The sequence below is a fragment of the Palaemon carinicauda genome, chromosome 8, assembly GCF_036898095.1.
Source record: "Palaemon carinicauda isolate YSFRI2023 chromosome 8, ASM3689809v2, whole genome shotgun sequence".
Taxonomy (NCBI): Eukaryota; Metazoa; Arthropoda; class Malacostraca; order Decapoda; family Palaemonidae; genus Palaemon; species Palaemon carinicauda.
In genome coordinates, this window is record NC_090732.1 from 77068873 (window position 1) to 77086372 (window position 17500).

The 17500-nt window shown below is 34.5% G+C and overlaps 2 protein-coding genes across 5 annotated transcripts in view; one reads left to right on the forward strand and one right to left on the reverse strand.

The window, feature by feature from the left end:
• Positions 1-17500, reverse strand: part of LOC137645763 (serine/threonine-protein kinase NIM1-like) — a 132699-nt gene that overhangs the window by 97203 nt on the left and 17996 nt on the right. The window contains exon 2 of one of the 4 annotated variants that reach the window (XM_068378672.1): positions 10830-10966. The exons of 2 other annotated variants lie outside the window; for them this stretch is intronic. In XM_068378672.1, coding sequence (XP_068234773.1) covers positions 10830-10887 — 58 coding nt within the window. In that variant the 5' untranslated portion in view covers positions 10888-10966. Of the gene's footprint in view, positions 1-10829; positions 10990-17500 lie in introns of all 4 variants that reach the window. One more of the 4 variants, XM_068378671.1, reaches the window with a different exon arrangement.
• On the forward strand, positions 5145-10372 carry LOC137644738 (uncharacterized). The gene is made up of 4 exons (XM_068377637.1): positions 5145-5181; positions 5303-6964; positions 8703-8824; positions 10271-10372. Exons 2-4 carry the CDS (start codon positions 5311-5313, stop codon positions 10370-10372), a joined length of 1878 nt encoding a protein of 625 aa, XP_068233738.1. The 5' UTR covers positions 5145-5181; positions 5303-5310.

The window sequence follows — 17500 nt, forward strand, 5'->3', positions numbered from 1 at the left end:
AAAAAGCAAAGACAACATCTAAGCGAATAAGCAAGCTCCAGTTAGCTTTCCTGATGAAAGGAAAACTGCGCTCTGTATTACGTATATTTTTTAAAGAAATATTTGTCGCTGACACGTGTTTTGAGCCACTTTATTTTACGACTACATTAGTTGAACTCTGAAATTGCACTTCTATATAAAGTCTAGGGTGCTAAAAATTTCAATTGTAATAATATTGATAAAAGAAAGCTCAAAGATTCTCTGAATGGAAAATTTCATGATTAATTTCTAATTACGTGATACCTTTTCACAAGGTAATTAAATTTTGGGAATCTTTATGATAAACAATTCGTTTGATTAAAAATCATTCTTGAATTTTCCATTTCAAACAACCTTAAACTTTTTATTTATCCACAGGCCTACTTGGTAATTGATTTCGGAGTTTCCAAATATCTATTTGTATTTTAACTTTTTTACAGGCTTAGATGGCCTCTACAGGATATGGAAGTGTCGTTCCACCGTTCAACCAATGTAGTCCTCTTGAAGAACCTCGTAAAAAAAGAAAGAAATGGTTCGAAACACGTGCCAGCAACAAATATCAAATCGAAAAACATAAATAAGGCTTTCGTCGTAACATGAAACGTTACTGTAGCTCAGTGTGTCTGGAGACATGTTTTCTTCGATTTCTAGACATCACTAAGACACCTTAAACACACACACATACACACACTCACAAACACACACACGCATATATATATATATATATATATATATATATATATATATATATATATATATATATGTATATATATATATATATATATATATATATATATATATATATATATATATATATATATATATATATATATATACATATATATATATATATATATATATATATACATATATATATATATATATATATATATATATATATATATATATATATATATATATATATATATATATATATATATATATATATATATATATATATACACGTGTTTATTTGCATGCATGTGTGTGTGTGCATGCTATTGTGAGCCCGAATGTGTTAACGTATAACAAGCACACTAGCAGAAGAAAGCGACGAGAGCCTCCAGCTTCAACCATCCATTTCTTTCCAAATTTCTACTGAAGAAGTTGCAAATCCCTGTAAAATGAGGTATGTCGCAGCCTCAACGCACCGACCGAGTCTGCAGACCAACCAGAGATCACATAACATGCTGTCCTTACCTTAGTCTCTCGGGTCCAAGTATGTGTCGCAACTATTTCGAAAAATTTCTTTGTAAAAAGAAATGCACATGGTTACATTTGAGTGTACAATTGTTAATGATTTTAAGAAATGAAATTGCATCTTCAACTGAGAGAGAGAGAGAGAGAGAGAGAGAGAGAGAGAGAGAGAGAGAGAGAGAGAGAGAGAGAGAGAGAGAGAGAGAGAATTCTACTAAAAGAACATGTTAAACTGTGGAAAGAAAACTGCTAGCGCAAGATAAAATGTCTTATACTTATTATTACGCTTATTATTGCCATTATCATAGACTAATCTAGAAGCAGCAGTGAATCATGTATATCAAGAAAGCTTTGTTCTAAGTAAATATGCGAATCGAAATTTTAGAAGTTGAACGTGTCACTCTCCTCTCTCCGTCCCACCCAAAGCAGCACAGCGTTAGTTAAGCTGTTTCCTTTATATCATATCCTTCATACCTGCTTCATACCATGCATTTTCTTGAGCTTCATTTTCATCTCTTAAATTTTGTTTGTTTCGGTCCATATTAGCAATTTTCTTTCCTCGCGAGATGATTCATTAGTTTCTTTACTTCTTGAAAAATTGTGGTTATGCAATATAGAGAGGATACGAGTAATTAGATAAACAATTGCAATAGAGAATATATTGATTAATTTAAGATTAATACAAATAATAGAATCAAGGGATATATGATAAAAAAAAAAATCATGAAATAGTGTAAGTTTCGTAATGACCAAACGACTCGACCAGGAGACGAACATCAAGATAAACCATCAGAAAAGTAAACCTCAGCCTTTATCCACTCGAACAGTCTCTCACGCCACTGCGGGACCTCACCTGCTTGAAGGTGCCAAAGAATCTTAACACGAAAGATAGCAAGCACAACGCCTTTATGAACCCCGATCTTTTCTTGTGCTTCAAGGGACTGTGTAAAATCAAAAAGGATTGCGTTCAAATCCCGCAGGGGCGCTTACGACGTCACAGGGAACGATCATAGACTTGTGTGCAGAAGCAGAGAGAGAGAGAGAGAGAGAGAGAGAGAGAGAGAGAGAGAGAGAGAGAGAGAGAGAGAGAGATCCACTAGCTGGAGATTACGGGAACCCCGATGTTGACTGCCTCAAGAAGCACTATCTACCAAAACCGTAGAAAAGTTCCATTGATTGACCGCAGACAATCTCTAAATGTTGAAATCGTAGAGGAAAGTGAAAACAAATATGTCATCCTTTTGAGCGAAGGTTAAGAAATTGTCGTAGCTCTACAGTACATACGCTTGAAAACCGAAGGGTAATGGCCTTAGATACCAGTTTGCTAATTACCGTAGCTCCTATAGATAGCATGGGTTTGTAGCTTTGATGAAAAATGAAAAGATTGCAAATAAGAAAATATATGGCTTTTCTATAATATTTCAGATTTCTAATTTTAATCCCCGTAAATTTTAAAAGTACAGTATATTCAAAAAAGCTTCATGCACGTGTAGATGTACATATACATACTCCTCTCTCTCTCTCTCTCTCTCTCTCTCTCTCTCCTCTCTCTCTCTCTCTCTCTATATATATATATATATATATATATATATATATATATATATATATATATATATATATATATATATATATATATATATATATATATATATATATATATATATATATATATATATATATATATATATATATATATATATATATATATATATATATATATGTATATATATATATATATATATATATATATATATATATATATATATATATATATATATATATATATATATATATATATATATATATATACTTATATAGTGTGTGTGCGTATGTGTTTGTGTATATAAACTGATACCTATAAATAAAAGTGTATCTAAGTAAATACATACAGACAATTTTGAAACCTGTTCACTAACGTAGGTACATGAATGACGCATTTTACATGTAACAATAATCCAGTATTATTATCATTATATATCAATTATCATGTACTGTCAAGCATTATTAACTTTAATAGTCAGGCCTTTTCCATCATAAGGCTCAATGCTACACAGTATTCTAGATATTTTATTCCAGCTGTGACCAAGCTGTGGAATGATCTTCGTAATTGGGTAGTTGAATCAGTAGAACTCCAAAAGCTCAAACTTGCAACAAATGTTTTTATGCTGAACAGGCTGACGTAAGTCTTTTTATAGTCTCTATGTTAATTATCTGTTTTAATGTTGTTAATGTTTTTTTTTAAATATTTTATTTTAATTTTCATTACTTCTTATATCGTTTATTTCCTTATTTCGTTTCCTCACTGGGCTATTTTTCTTTGTTGGAGCCCTAGCAACTTGCTTTTCCAACTAGGGTTGTATTTTGGTTTGTAATAATAATAATAATAATAATAATAATAATAATAATAATAATAATAATAATAATAATAATAATAATAATAATAATGCTGTATATTATTAAATTAATCCCTGTAGTCCAAGTAACATGATATGGCAACATGTGAAATAATGCTTGAAAGTACATAATAATAATAATAATAATAATAATAATAATAATAATAATAATAATAATAATAATAATAATAATAAAAGTAGTAGTAGTAGTAGTGGTAGTAGTAATAGTAGTAGTAGCACATGTGAAATGCGTCTTTTCATATACCTACATTCCTCATTGGGAAAGGTTAGGCAATGTTAAATTGGATTACTAATCGGATGGGTGACCGTGATGATTAAAAGAAATACATCTGTTACACCTCTGATCCTTCAATCATTGCTGGGTGTGGTCAGTTCGTGGACTGGTGATTATTAATAAATTCAAAATGCCATTACCACTTAATTCTCCATAATCTCTTATGGGGAGGGGATGAACAACAGACATTATGAATCAGGTGTGAGCGATAAAGGTCAAATTAAGGACAAAGATATGAGAATGTGAGGTACCAACAAACAGAACCTGTGAGACCTTCACAATATGTCTTTAAAAATGGACAGGATTTTCCAAAGTATATAAAGAGATTATACAAATGGCAAGCGCTGGAGTGGATTTGCATGACGTTATAGTAGAGAGAGAGAGAGAGAGAGAGAGAGAGAGAGAGAGAGAGAGAGAGAGAGAGAGAGAGAGAGAGAGAGAGAGAGAGAGAGAGGGGGGTTGAAATTTTACAAGGTCTTTTTTCCAACTTTTATTCTTAATCCTCCGAACGCGATAAAGAAACTCGATTTTTAGGAAGAGAAAATTCATTCGAATTGATTGTTGATAAATCAGATAAGAATAGAAACAATATAAGATTACTGATAAATGCAGATTATGCTATCAGTGTAATAATAAAAATATCGCCAATGAGGTGTGTCACTCAGTAATCAGCAACGTATCATCTCAGTTAAAATGAGAGAAATATTGAAGCAATTCTGCAATTGAATGTTCTTATTTAGGATTTTGTAATAGTTCAGCGCAAAGTAAAGCCTGTCACCCGTAGACTATCACACAGAGGAACATATTTGGAGTTGAACTGCAGCATGACTATTACACTGGTTTACAAACAAATTGAGGCAAGCACAAAAATACCTGTTTTTACCTAATTTGGAGGTGCTGAATTCAAATTTGAAATCCGTTTTTACTCATCACCTCTAGTTTTTTTTTTAGATATGCATAGTGTGTATTTTGTGCATATACGGTACATAAAGGCGTATATGTATTCAGGGTTAATTCTAATATTGTGAGACTTATGGCTTATTTTTTTGTTATTATGCACTAAATGTAAGTGATTGCATTATATTATATTATATATATCTATATCTATATATATATATATATCTATATATATATATATATATATATATATATATATATATATATATATATGATTATACATCAAGACGGATTTTGGCAGTTAGGGCAGCAGGTCTCAATCCACACTCAGTAGTGCTCTGGCAGTCATTGGAAGAGTTTGTCTCGCAGGTGGCGCAGGAGGTTGGTGTCCCTCAACTATCGTGTTACACATCTTTTGGGTAGCTAAATATTAGGATTAAATTTTCCAATGCACATTTTATTGCCTTGCATATGATTTAGTTTTACTTTGTTATATTTTCAGATTCTCCAATGGCTTCAAGCATGTCAAAACACCGAGGAGGCCTCAACAAGGTCAATTCTTTCTGCTACGTGTGTGGGGACTTCACAACAGTTGCACAGCGTCGAACCATCACTTCCCTCCTCAGAACTGCCTACTTTCACTATTTTGACTGTAAAATTGGTGATCAGGACAAGTCTTGGGCTCCACACATCTGTTGTAAACCCTGCTACAATGGACTAACTGCATGGTTTAATGGCAAGAAAGCGGCTTTCAACTTTGCAGTCCCGATGGTTTGGAGAGAGCCACGAAGCCACGCAGATGATTGTTATTTTTGTTTAACTAATATAACTGGTTTCAATGCATCTTCTAGGAAAAAGATAAAATATCCCAACTTTCCATCTGCTATGAAACTCGTTCCCCATTCAGATGATCTTCCTGTACCCACATCTCCAGTCAATAAGGATCTTCTTTCCTCATCAGATGAAGAAACGCCTTTAAGGGAGGATTCTGCAGAGTCAATATCTTTGGAAGATATTGAGTCTACATATTCAGGAACAAGTGGCAATGAGCCACACTGGATCATGCAAGAAGACCTGAATGATCTTGCTCGTGATTTGTATCTGTCAAAACAGCAGTCAGAGCTCTTGGCTTCTCGGCTTAAACAATGGAACCTAGTCCAGGAAGATGTAAGGATCACTAGTTTCAGGAATCGGAACAAAGATCTTGCTTCCTTTTTTGACATGGAAAACAAGTTGTGCTACTGCACAAACATACCTGCCTTGTTCACGTCCCTTAGTTTGCCACATAATCCTTCAGACTGGCGTCTTTTCATAGACTCTTCCAAGCGAAGTTTCAAGGCTGTGATTCTGCACAATGGGAATAAACATCCCAGCATTCCCATTGCACACGCTGTCCATCTAAAGGAGTCCTATGACAATATGGAGCTTCTTTTAGAAGCTATTAAGTACAGCGAGTACCAATGGAGTCTGTGTGGGGACCTCAAGGTCATTGATCTTCTTATGGGTATGCAAGCGGTCTTCACAAAGTACTGTTGTTTTCACTGTCTCTGGGATAGTCGAGCTGTATCCCAGCATTACAAGCAGAAAGACTGGGGGTCTAGAAGCACTTTTGTTCCTGGCGAACACAGCGTCAATGGGAATTCTCTGGTGGACATGAAGAAGGGGCTTCTTCCTCCTCTTCATATCAAGCTTGGTTTGATGAAGAATTTCGTGAAGGCGTTGGACAAAAATGGTGCTGCCTTCCAACACTTGTCTACTGTGTTCCCAGGTGTTAGTGCTGCTAAGCTCAAAGAGGGCATCTTTGTCGGACCTCAGATCCGAGAAATGCTAAAGGATACTGATTTTGAGGAGCATCTTAACTTAAAGGAACTGAGAGCATGGGAAGCATTCAAGTCAGTCTGTAGTGGCTTCCTTGGTAACACACGCATACCAGATTACCAAGCCTGTATTGAAACATTGCTAAAGTCTTACGAGGATATGGGGTGCCGAATGTCACTCAAGATTCATTTTCTCCATTCCCACCTCAACTTCTTCCCGCCAAACCTTGGAGCAGTGATTCATGAGCATGGAGAAAGATTCCACCAAGACATTGCGAAGATTGAGAGCAACTATCAAGGCAAATGGAACCACGGCATGATGGGAGACTTCTGCTGGATGCTCTTGCGTGACATCCTGGAGGCAAAATACACCAGATCTTCTAAGAAAACACACTTTCAACTGTCTGTGGTACTATGAATTGTGTAATTGTGTCATCCAAGTATACTGATTCAATCAGTGTTCTTTATCTATCCTGTTCTATCTATTATAAGCTGCTGCAACTCTTGAAATGTGCACATATATCCTCTGTTTATACTGAAATGAGACTATTTAAAAGCCAGAGAACTAGAGGTGATAGAGCAAAACTATTTATAAATTTGAATTCAGCACACCCAAATCAGCAAAAAACACCTATCCCCATTCATGCCTCACCCCAATTTTTTTTTTTTTTTTTTTTTTTTTTTTTTTTTTTTTTTTTTTTTTTTTTTTTTTTTGTAAACCAGTGTTATTATCAAGATCATTATTACCACAATTTTCACGATTTTGCGAATATACACATACCCATATGGACCAGGCCAAAAAGACCGTTATGTGATTTGATGATAATAATAATAATAATAATAATAATAATAATAATAATAATAATAATATTCTCATATACTCGAATAATTTTTACTGGTCAACTGCCCGTAATATTATCTAGAATTATTATCATAATAATAATTCCAAATGTAATTTCTATTTCCATCATCCAGATAATATTTTCAATGTTTATTGCAATAATATTGATAATAACTTCAATGCATCTAATGATGCTCATAATAATTCCAAGGTCAACTACTGCAAGAATTCCCTACTCTTCAATAGAAGTTGATGTTGAAATATCATATACTATTATTTTAATACCTTTTTTTCTACTTTACTTAACATTTTTTATGCATATTTTCTGTAATTTTCTGTTATATTGTAAAGGTTCACTTGTGTTCTGTGGTTACATATATATGTGTAATAATAATAATAATAATAATAATAATAATAATAATAATAATAATAATAATAATAATAATAATAAAACACCTACTTGTCACCAATGGAATTCCTTTAAGTTGAGTAAAGCCTTGGGAAGCATTCTTCACGCCCCGGCCTCAATCTTAGCCCCATTACTGTATTAAATATCAGGGTGTCGGCTTCAATTTTATCGTTTTAGAAACTTCATCGTGTCTCTGGTATGTCTGTGGTGAGGTATTGCCATTTTACACAAGATTCCGCATGGGAGCAATCAGGCATACGTTAATTGTAAACCTTGATTTATTACTAATTTTTTCACAGTTTTCTTTTAATTTATTATTTCCTCCGTCCCGCTGACTAATCAAACATCTAATAAGAAATCTAAGAGTCTGGTAGTTCATTTAATGAGGAATGTACTTAGAAATGCATTCATTGTTTAGTCTAAACATAGTTAAAAAACTACCTTACTAAAAAAAAAAAAAAAATATTATCATTTAGATATAACAATGGAATCTTGTACTTCAAAAAAACAGCGGGGTCTTGCTTGACTGACCTATTGTGAATCCCAGAGAGAGAGAGAGAGAGAGAGAGAGAGAGAGAGAGAGAGAGAGAGAGAGAGATCCAATGAATAAAAAGAATTAGAAAGAGTGAAGTGATGACGGCATTAAGAGGTCCCTGAAACACCATACGACCTTCCACACACTGCTTTCGATCCTTGCAAGTTCAAGAATGCGTCAAGGTATGTAGGCTACATACGTATGTATGTGTGTATATAACCTGAAAATACTTAACCGTGAGTCACATATCACCCTGACGGAACCAATCTCACCATGAACTTTAAACTTTTTATTTCTGAGTCTCCAAGCGAGCTAGTGAAAATCCCAAATCTTTCTCCCGCAGAGTAAAACAAACTCACTTGAAGATTTCATTCCGAAGACGACGATTTGTGCTTCAAGTAGACTACAATTTGGCAGCAAAAGTATGTCAGATTACTTTAAATAGCCTCACCTTATATTCATCTTTAAAAGAAATCCATGAAGAATGTCGACTCAAAATTATATTGATCATAAAAATAATAATAATAATAATAATAATAATAATAATAATAATAATAATAATAATAATAATAATAATAATAATGATAATAATAATAGTAACGAAAACAATTAAGAACAAATACAACCAGGGTTAGAAGGACACTCCAACTCCAGTAGCGTTTTAGTGTCCTCTGCCACTTGGGAAAATAACATCCATCAAGAATCCATTTGTCAGCTTAGCAGACAAAATGTACATTTTCATTTAAAACTGAAAACTGCGACGTCCATTGTGATTACAGCACAATTTAAAAGGCTTGACAATGTAAGAAGACGAATGATACAAGTGCATTTATATAAATATATACTTATGTGTATGAATACACACACACACACACACACACATATATATATATATATATATATATATATATATATATATATATATATATATATATATATATATATATATATATGCAAAAGAACCACGTGGAAAATCAAAATAGAAAGTAGAAGATCAAGTCCTGACTAGATTCGTGATACTTCTTCAAAGGGCTGATGTATTGAACAAGGTCTCTTTACATTTCATATGGTACAGTAAATGTTCGAACACAAATAGAGCTATTTACAAAACAATACTCCAGGTAGCCCGTTTGGGAGTGGAGTTTTGTTTTGTAAATATCTGTGTGTGTGTTCATACGTTTACTGTACCATATAAAACGTATAGAGACCTTGTTCAATAAATCAGCCATATGAAGAAGTATTTTCTATTTTCATATTCCTCATGGTTCTTTTGCATCTGAGCATTGCGTTTCCCTGTGAGTTTTACGCATACACACACACACACACACACACACACACACACACACACACATACATATATATATATATATATATATATATATATATATATATATATATATATATATATATATATATATATATATATATATATACATATATATACTATATATATATATATATATATATATATATATATATATATATATATATATATATATATATATATATATGTACCTGTGTTTGTTTTCGTAAGTTTTATGCATGCATGCATATATATATATATATATATATATATATATATATATATATATATATATATATATATATATATATATATATATATATATATATATGTGTGTACCTGTGTGTGTCTTCGTAAGTTTTATGCATGCATGCATATATATATATATATATATATATATATATATATATATATATATATATATATATATATATATATATATATATATATATATATATATATATATATATATATATATATATATATATATATATATATATATATATATATATATATATATATATCCGGAGACAAAGAGTGCAGCAAAAACCACACTTACTTCCAGATTAGGGACCCCAGAGATAAAGTAGTAAAAACAAGCATCCTCTCAAGCCAAACACTTAATACAGTAAAAGCAAAGGAGCATTTATGGGCATATGAGATGTAACGACTACAAAGCAAAATAGAAATGCCATTGGACTAGCAAGCAAATAAACAAAAAATGCAGACAAAGCAAATATCTGACATGCAAAGAAACTTGCCCGTGATGCACTGCGCAGCGATGCTTCCAGCTTTTCACAAAAACTAAAAAAGTTAAATGAATAGTGTCCCAAGAGGCCACTTTCTGGAATCTACTGTCATCGTTGTGCTAAAAGTTGCACCAAGTAGCCAATGTAGTTGGCAAAACTGGCGTCACTAAAGTGGCCATTCGTGTGACATAAAGAACCAACATGCGTGATCAGATTTGGTCCACAAGACCATTTAGATGCAAAGTTTGGTGGAAAGATTGCGGACAACGTGTTTGTGTAACGCAGGCACGTTACATACACTTTAATAGATAGAGGGTGATAAAAACCAAAAAATTAAACCAGATGGCATTCACCTGCCAGAATTGTGTTCAATACCTGTATTGGGATTGGAGGAAAGCCATTTTTGATTGTGAGTCCCTTTCTCAAAGTCCATTTCCTGGTTAAGGAGCCTCAATGCAGATCCTATCCTTGCCGTAGATGCCAAGTTGCTCGACTACCCTGCTTGCAATGGACTGCCTCCACAAGTAGAGAATGACTGTACAGTAAAACCACAAATATATCACATCATGAGCATTCTATATAGAAAAAAAAAAGACTGGTGATTGTGGTTAGTATCTCATTTCGTTTGCAATGCAGGATTGTGATCGAGGTTCCCACTTAATGCTTTGCAGTTGAATGAAACCAAATGCTCTTTGAATTAGCTCCTTACTTTTTTCATTTAAATTGACATAAGAACATTACTCATTTACTTTTAGCAATGATTAACAAAGGAGCATAAGAACACATTATCTAACCTACAGTACAATTAGTGCACTTAAAAAATCTTAAATAACTTATATTGTTACGGATTTTTTTTTTAGAGAGAGAGAAATATCCATAAGTGTGCATATATTTTGAAAAATATGGAAGTTAGATGTGCACGTTCCTCAAAAAAGAAAAGAGTACAGAAGAATTTTGGCATGAATGGCCATTATCATGTTAGAGACCCGATATCCTCGGAGGAGATATATCCCATTCCGGACTATAATGGGCACTTCTCTCTCTGTTCTACTTCTTTGTCCGGATTAGACATTTCCATTCTTTGATTTTTCTCCGAACTGAAAGTGAATATTCCTTATTGCTTCCTTCTTACCCGGACTAAAGTATACCTTTTTATTAAATAATTAAGCCAGGTCATTTTGAATAAAATATTTAATAGAATATCAAACGTGTTTATACAAATGGGATTTTTATCTCACCTGTTCTAAAATTACTTAGGGGAAAATGTACCTTTGTGCTCAAATTGGATATATTTTTGCACAAGTTTTAGCAAAAAAGTAATGATAAATTATTTAATTAAACCTAGATCGTTTATGACTTCCAGAGAGTAAGAAGCATTGATTTCCAAATGTATGCGATGGTGCACTGTGATATAGATGAATACCTAGAAGTATAATTCAAGATAAATCACCTATACAGAATCCACATAAGAAATATTAACTATACAGAAATGGGTATTCATAACGCAAACTTTTACCATGTTCAATCATATTAGGAATTGAAATTGGAGTGTAAGGAAGTATGCCTACCACTGACGTCTTACACTGATGACAAGCAGTGGATGGGCAAATAAACATTTGTAAAATACGTTTATCTGTACCTGACAAAAACTAATTTCCTGAACATTCTACGCACATGTACATAAATACAATCACACATGCATTCACGTGCAGACTATACCAGACTTCTTCAACATGCCTTAAAGAAAGTGCAATTAGCATTCTAAGTGAAAGGATCGCATACACAGATACACGCATATATATATATATATATATATATATATATATATATATATATATATATATATATATATATATATATATATATATATATATATATATATATATATATATATTAGGTGTGGCAAATTACAAATACTCCCGAGCTTCCAACTCACCTGATTATACCACAAAAATCTGTTATACTTGGAAATTAATACCCGAGCTCTGACAAAATTATGCAACTCCCAGGCGGCAATATATGAAATCATTGAATATCCAAAGGTCTCTTACGTACACTCAAAACCAAACTGGGTGCTTATTTCACTTGATCTATTCAAAAACAACCTCTTACTTTGATTCTTGGTCAGGGATTATGGGCAAGCACCGTTAAGAAATATGGGTGATCGAAATAATACACACTTTACACAAATGTATATATTATAATGAAAAAGCAAAGTGCAAAAAGAATCAACACCAAAATGAAATTACTTGAAATGTTAAACCTGAACAAACCTTAGACCTTGGATATTAATTTATAAAAATATTTAATTTTGGTAAATAATTAAAATAGTTAACACTAATGATTATACCCTTAATGAAGTTCACATAAAAGTAACTGATACACTTACGTCTTTTGGATCACACAAGGTAACTGAACAGTTAAGCCAAAATAGATATACTTCACTCTTTTAACCTAAATCTCACAGGGCCAGTTACAAAAATGTATATTAAACAAGTACTTACTTTAACACAATACACTTAGAATATTATTCTAATGGATTCATCAACGTTTGAACATACTACACACGATATGTTGGATAGAATTCGTTAATCACGTTTGACAGGCACACACTTGACGCACTTGAGGAGAGAGGGCGAACCTGGCTCTTTCAAAGGGACATACTGGATCTCTTCTGCTTCTTATGCATTCCTAGGGGCATATTTATATTGACTGAAAACTTCCAGATAATTCTAGATAGATCATTCCAATGGAGTAGTGAGGGGGGGGGGGGGGTTGTTAAGGCCTAGCGGCATAAGGTTGCCAACTAAGTAAATCAAACAGGGGAACTAACTTTGATTGCAAAGCAACCCTCTCTCAGCTAACTCCACCCACCTACCCCTCGAAGCAATAAAAAAAAAAAAAAGTAAATCTATTTCGAGAAGTTTCATGCATATTCTAACCACGTAGAAATATAAACTTGACATAATACCTGGCATACATGACGTAAGCCCTCGTGTTCATACCTTGTATGGGTCATAGAGCATACATAATCGAGATTATATAAGACTTTATAACAAAATGCATGAAATAAAAGTTAATTCTCAAAAATAATATAAATTTACATATACTGACTTGAAGGAAAAATACAATTAAATGAACGACGAAAGTCTTGTGTAATTTATATACATTACTTAAACCTACATGAGAGAGACCCACCTTACGAGCTGGCTATACATCTCTTAGATAACAAAAATTAACCATATGAATAATATATTTACTCTGTACTAGACCAGCTTTGTAAGATAGCTCCCCACAAAAAGATTATTGTTTCTGGGCCTGAATCCACCGATTCAGCCCGAGATAAATAATCTGCAACCACGTTATCATTATCTGATATATGCTTTACATTAATACAATACGGCTGCGAACATAATGACCACCTTTAAAACTTTGATTATTATTCTTCATCTTATTAACAAAAGTTAAAGGATTGTGATCCGAGTCAACTTTAATCTCTTCATTCTGTGGTGTTTGAATTTGCTTATCGCTGTGACTAGCGCTAGCCGTTCCTTTTCAACTGTCGAGTAGGCTTGTTGATGTTTCTTCAGCTTCGACGACATAAAACAGATGGGGTGAAGAATTCCTTCCTTGTCTTCTCATAATAAGACAGTTCTAATTCCATTGTCCGATGCATCCACTTGGATAAGGAATTTCCTGTTGAAATCAGGTGCTCGCAGTATCAGTTTTGAAGTTAATTTGGCTTTTGTCCTGTTGAGGGATTCCTGGCACTCGCTGGTCCACACAAATTTTTTCTTGGGGCTAGTCAAATACGTTAAGGGAGCGACTACACCCGAGAAGTTTGGCCAAAAATGTCGGTAGAATCCTGCCATCCCTAAAAATCGTTGTAGTTGCTTCTTCGTGGTGGGGGTGAGGCTTTCCTTATTACTACAATGGTAGCAGCTACCAGGGTAATTTGTCCTCTTCCAACTTCAAATCCTAAGTATTGAATTGTTGCTTCTTTAAATTCGCTCTTCTGCAGGTTAATTGCTCCTCGCAGCTTTTGAAATACCTTCAGAATTTGGAGATGTTCTTCCCAGATCGATGAATATATCGCAATATCGTCGAAATATACACCTACTCCTTTAATCGATCCTAGAAGGTTATCATCACTCGTTGAAAGGTAGCAGGGGCGTTTCTTAGACCAAATGGCATGACGGTATATTGATATAACCCAAACAGGGTTATAAAAGCTGATAACAATTTTGCATTATCTTCCATAGGAATTTGGTAATAGCCTTTTAACAAGTCGATCTTGCAGACGAACCTCTCTTGTCCGATGTTGTCAAATAGTTGATCAATGAGTGGCAATGGATAATTATCAGCCATACTGATCGAATTCAACTTTCGATAGTCCGTACTCATCCTAAAAGATCCGTCTGGTTTTTCACGAGCAAGCATGGAGAACTATAAGAGCTAGAACTTTGTTCGGCTGATCCGTTTTGTAACAAATAGTCCACTTCTTTTTTCATGACTTCTTGGTGATATGGCAACAGTCGAAAAACACATGGTTTGAACTGCCTTTCCGTGGTTTTAAGGTGTATCTCATGCTTCATCAAGTTGGTTAGTTTCGGGACATCCGAGACAATTTCGGGGAAACTTCTCATCAATCAGCTTAATTCCTCTTGCTGCTCCTTGTTCAAATGAGTTCATTTCTCTTCCAAGTTCCGAATAATGGACGAATTATTTACTTTGCTCACCACCCCAACCTCATATCTGTAATCTTCTTCCCTGGTTAGTATGGTTTGTGCTATACACACATGAGAAGCTTCGGTCTCTTTTTCATTTAAGTATGGTTTCAGCGGGTTAAAGTATACTTTCCTTTGTCTTTTCCTTCTTCCTGGGGTTTCGATGTCGTAGGTCAGGTCACTGATCTTCTCCAAAATCCGGAATGGTCATTAAAACTTTTTGGTGAGTGGGAATCTCCTTATTGGCAAGAAAACCAACACCTGTTGTCCTACCACAAACTGTCTGTCTTACTTTTCCTATCAAACCTTTTCTTAATTTTTCCTTGACTCATTTTAAGGTTTTGAAGGAAAATTTTCTTATCTCGCCAATCCCTTTCCTAAAATTCTTGACATATTATAAGTCCGTTTCCTCTCGGCCCTTCCATTTTTCTGCTAACATCTTAATCAGTCCTCATGCTTCTCGTCCAAACACAATTTCATTCGGGCTAAATCCCATGCTTTCTTGATAAGCATTGCATACATCAAATAACATCAATGGGTGTTCACTGTCTCATTCATTCGCTGTTGCAGTACTTTATTATTATACTCTTCAGGGTTTGATGAAACCTCTCCAATGCACCTTAGGTCTCTGGGGATAAGCGGTAGATAGTTGTTGTTTCACATCCATCAGTTTCATCACGTCCTGACACAACTTTAACGTGAAATTTGTTCCACGGTCACTCTGAACGAATTCCAGAATACCAAACTTGGCAAAAAGTCTAGTAACTTCTCGGCAATTACTTTGGCACTGATTTTCCTGACTTGTATTGCTTCTGGGTATCACAAATATATGTTAACATATATTCATGACCTTTCTTTGTCCATGGTAACAGTCCCACAATGTCGATCATTACTTTGCTGAAGGGTTCTCCTACCATTTCAATCAGGAGTAAGGGAGATTTCTTGATGTACTCATTATGCTTTCCAGCCACCTGACAAATGTAACATGCACGGCAAAACTGGCTCACGTCCTTATACATGCCAGGCCAGAAAATGTGTTTCATAATCTTTTCCATCGTCTTTCTTATTCCAATGTGTCCTGTCTCGTGCGCTATGCAATCACCTGTCTTCTCAACAGTACAGGAATCATTATCTGACGGTATATCCACCATTCAGCATTCCCAGGGATATCAACGGATCTATGCTTCCTCATTAGTAACCCATCTTTATGATAATACGAGGTTGGAGACTTCTGCATGTCCGTCTCATCCATCAAACAGTATAATAACTCTGTTGCTCGCATCCTTCTGTTGCAATCCTATTAGCTTTTTCCTACTCACTTGTCCTCCTTCTAACACTGAGTTTTCTATTTCTTCCAAATCCATTGCTTCTTTGTCTTCCTGTCCACTTGTCTGTCCTTCCTCTTCTCTCGGGCTCATTCGGGAGCTCTCCTCTTGCTTATCCTCATGGGAATCCTCTTCTTCTGTGAATAAATCCTCCAAGTTCATCACTCATTAATTGTCTCTGTCTTCTTTTGCAGCCACTTTCTTTGTCATAGTCCTAGTCGTCACACAACTAGGAAACACATACGGGTAGTCCTTCTCAAGTTCAGTTGCAAGACTATACTTCAATGGTTTCTCTGTCTTCTTTTGCAGCCACTTTCTTTGTCATGGTCCTAGTCGTCACACAACTAGGAAACACATACGGGTAGTCCTTCTCGAGTTCAGTCGCAAGACTATACTTCAATGGTTTCTCCGTTACAATGTGACAAGGCACAAAGGGCACTCCACCAACATCATTACCCAGCAGGACTTCTCCTCTTTTGACAGCCTAAGAATCCTTTACTGCAAAATCAAAATGACCTGTCACCAACCCACATGACAGTTTCAAATGGCAAATAGGGGTATTCTCCTCACCACCTATTCCCTTCTAAATGACCGAGCCTCCTATGAAAGACTGTTCCACCAACGGGTTTACACCTAGGGTCACTAAACTCTGGCTACAACCTGTGTCGTGCAATATCTTGACTGGGGTTTGCTCACTCCCATCTATTGCGGCTAACATACCTTCATAAATATACAGTTTAAAGGCATCCACGCTACTTGGTGTTGTCCTGTTTATCGTGTAAATGTTAGCTGGCTTATTTCCCTCATTGTCCTTTCCCGTTTGCTTCTCCATCTTCGCATTCTGTGAAGTTGAATAATCCCTAACCACATGGGTGACTGCTTTCGGTTGGTTCGACCAACATTCCTTACTGATATGGCCTCTCTTGCCACACTTATAACAGACAATATTAATCTTCTGCGTGTATTTCATGATACCTGAAGGAGGACAATCCGA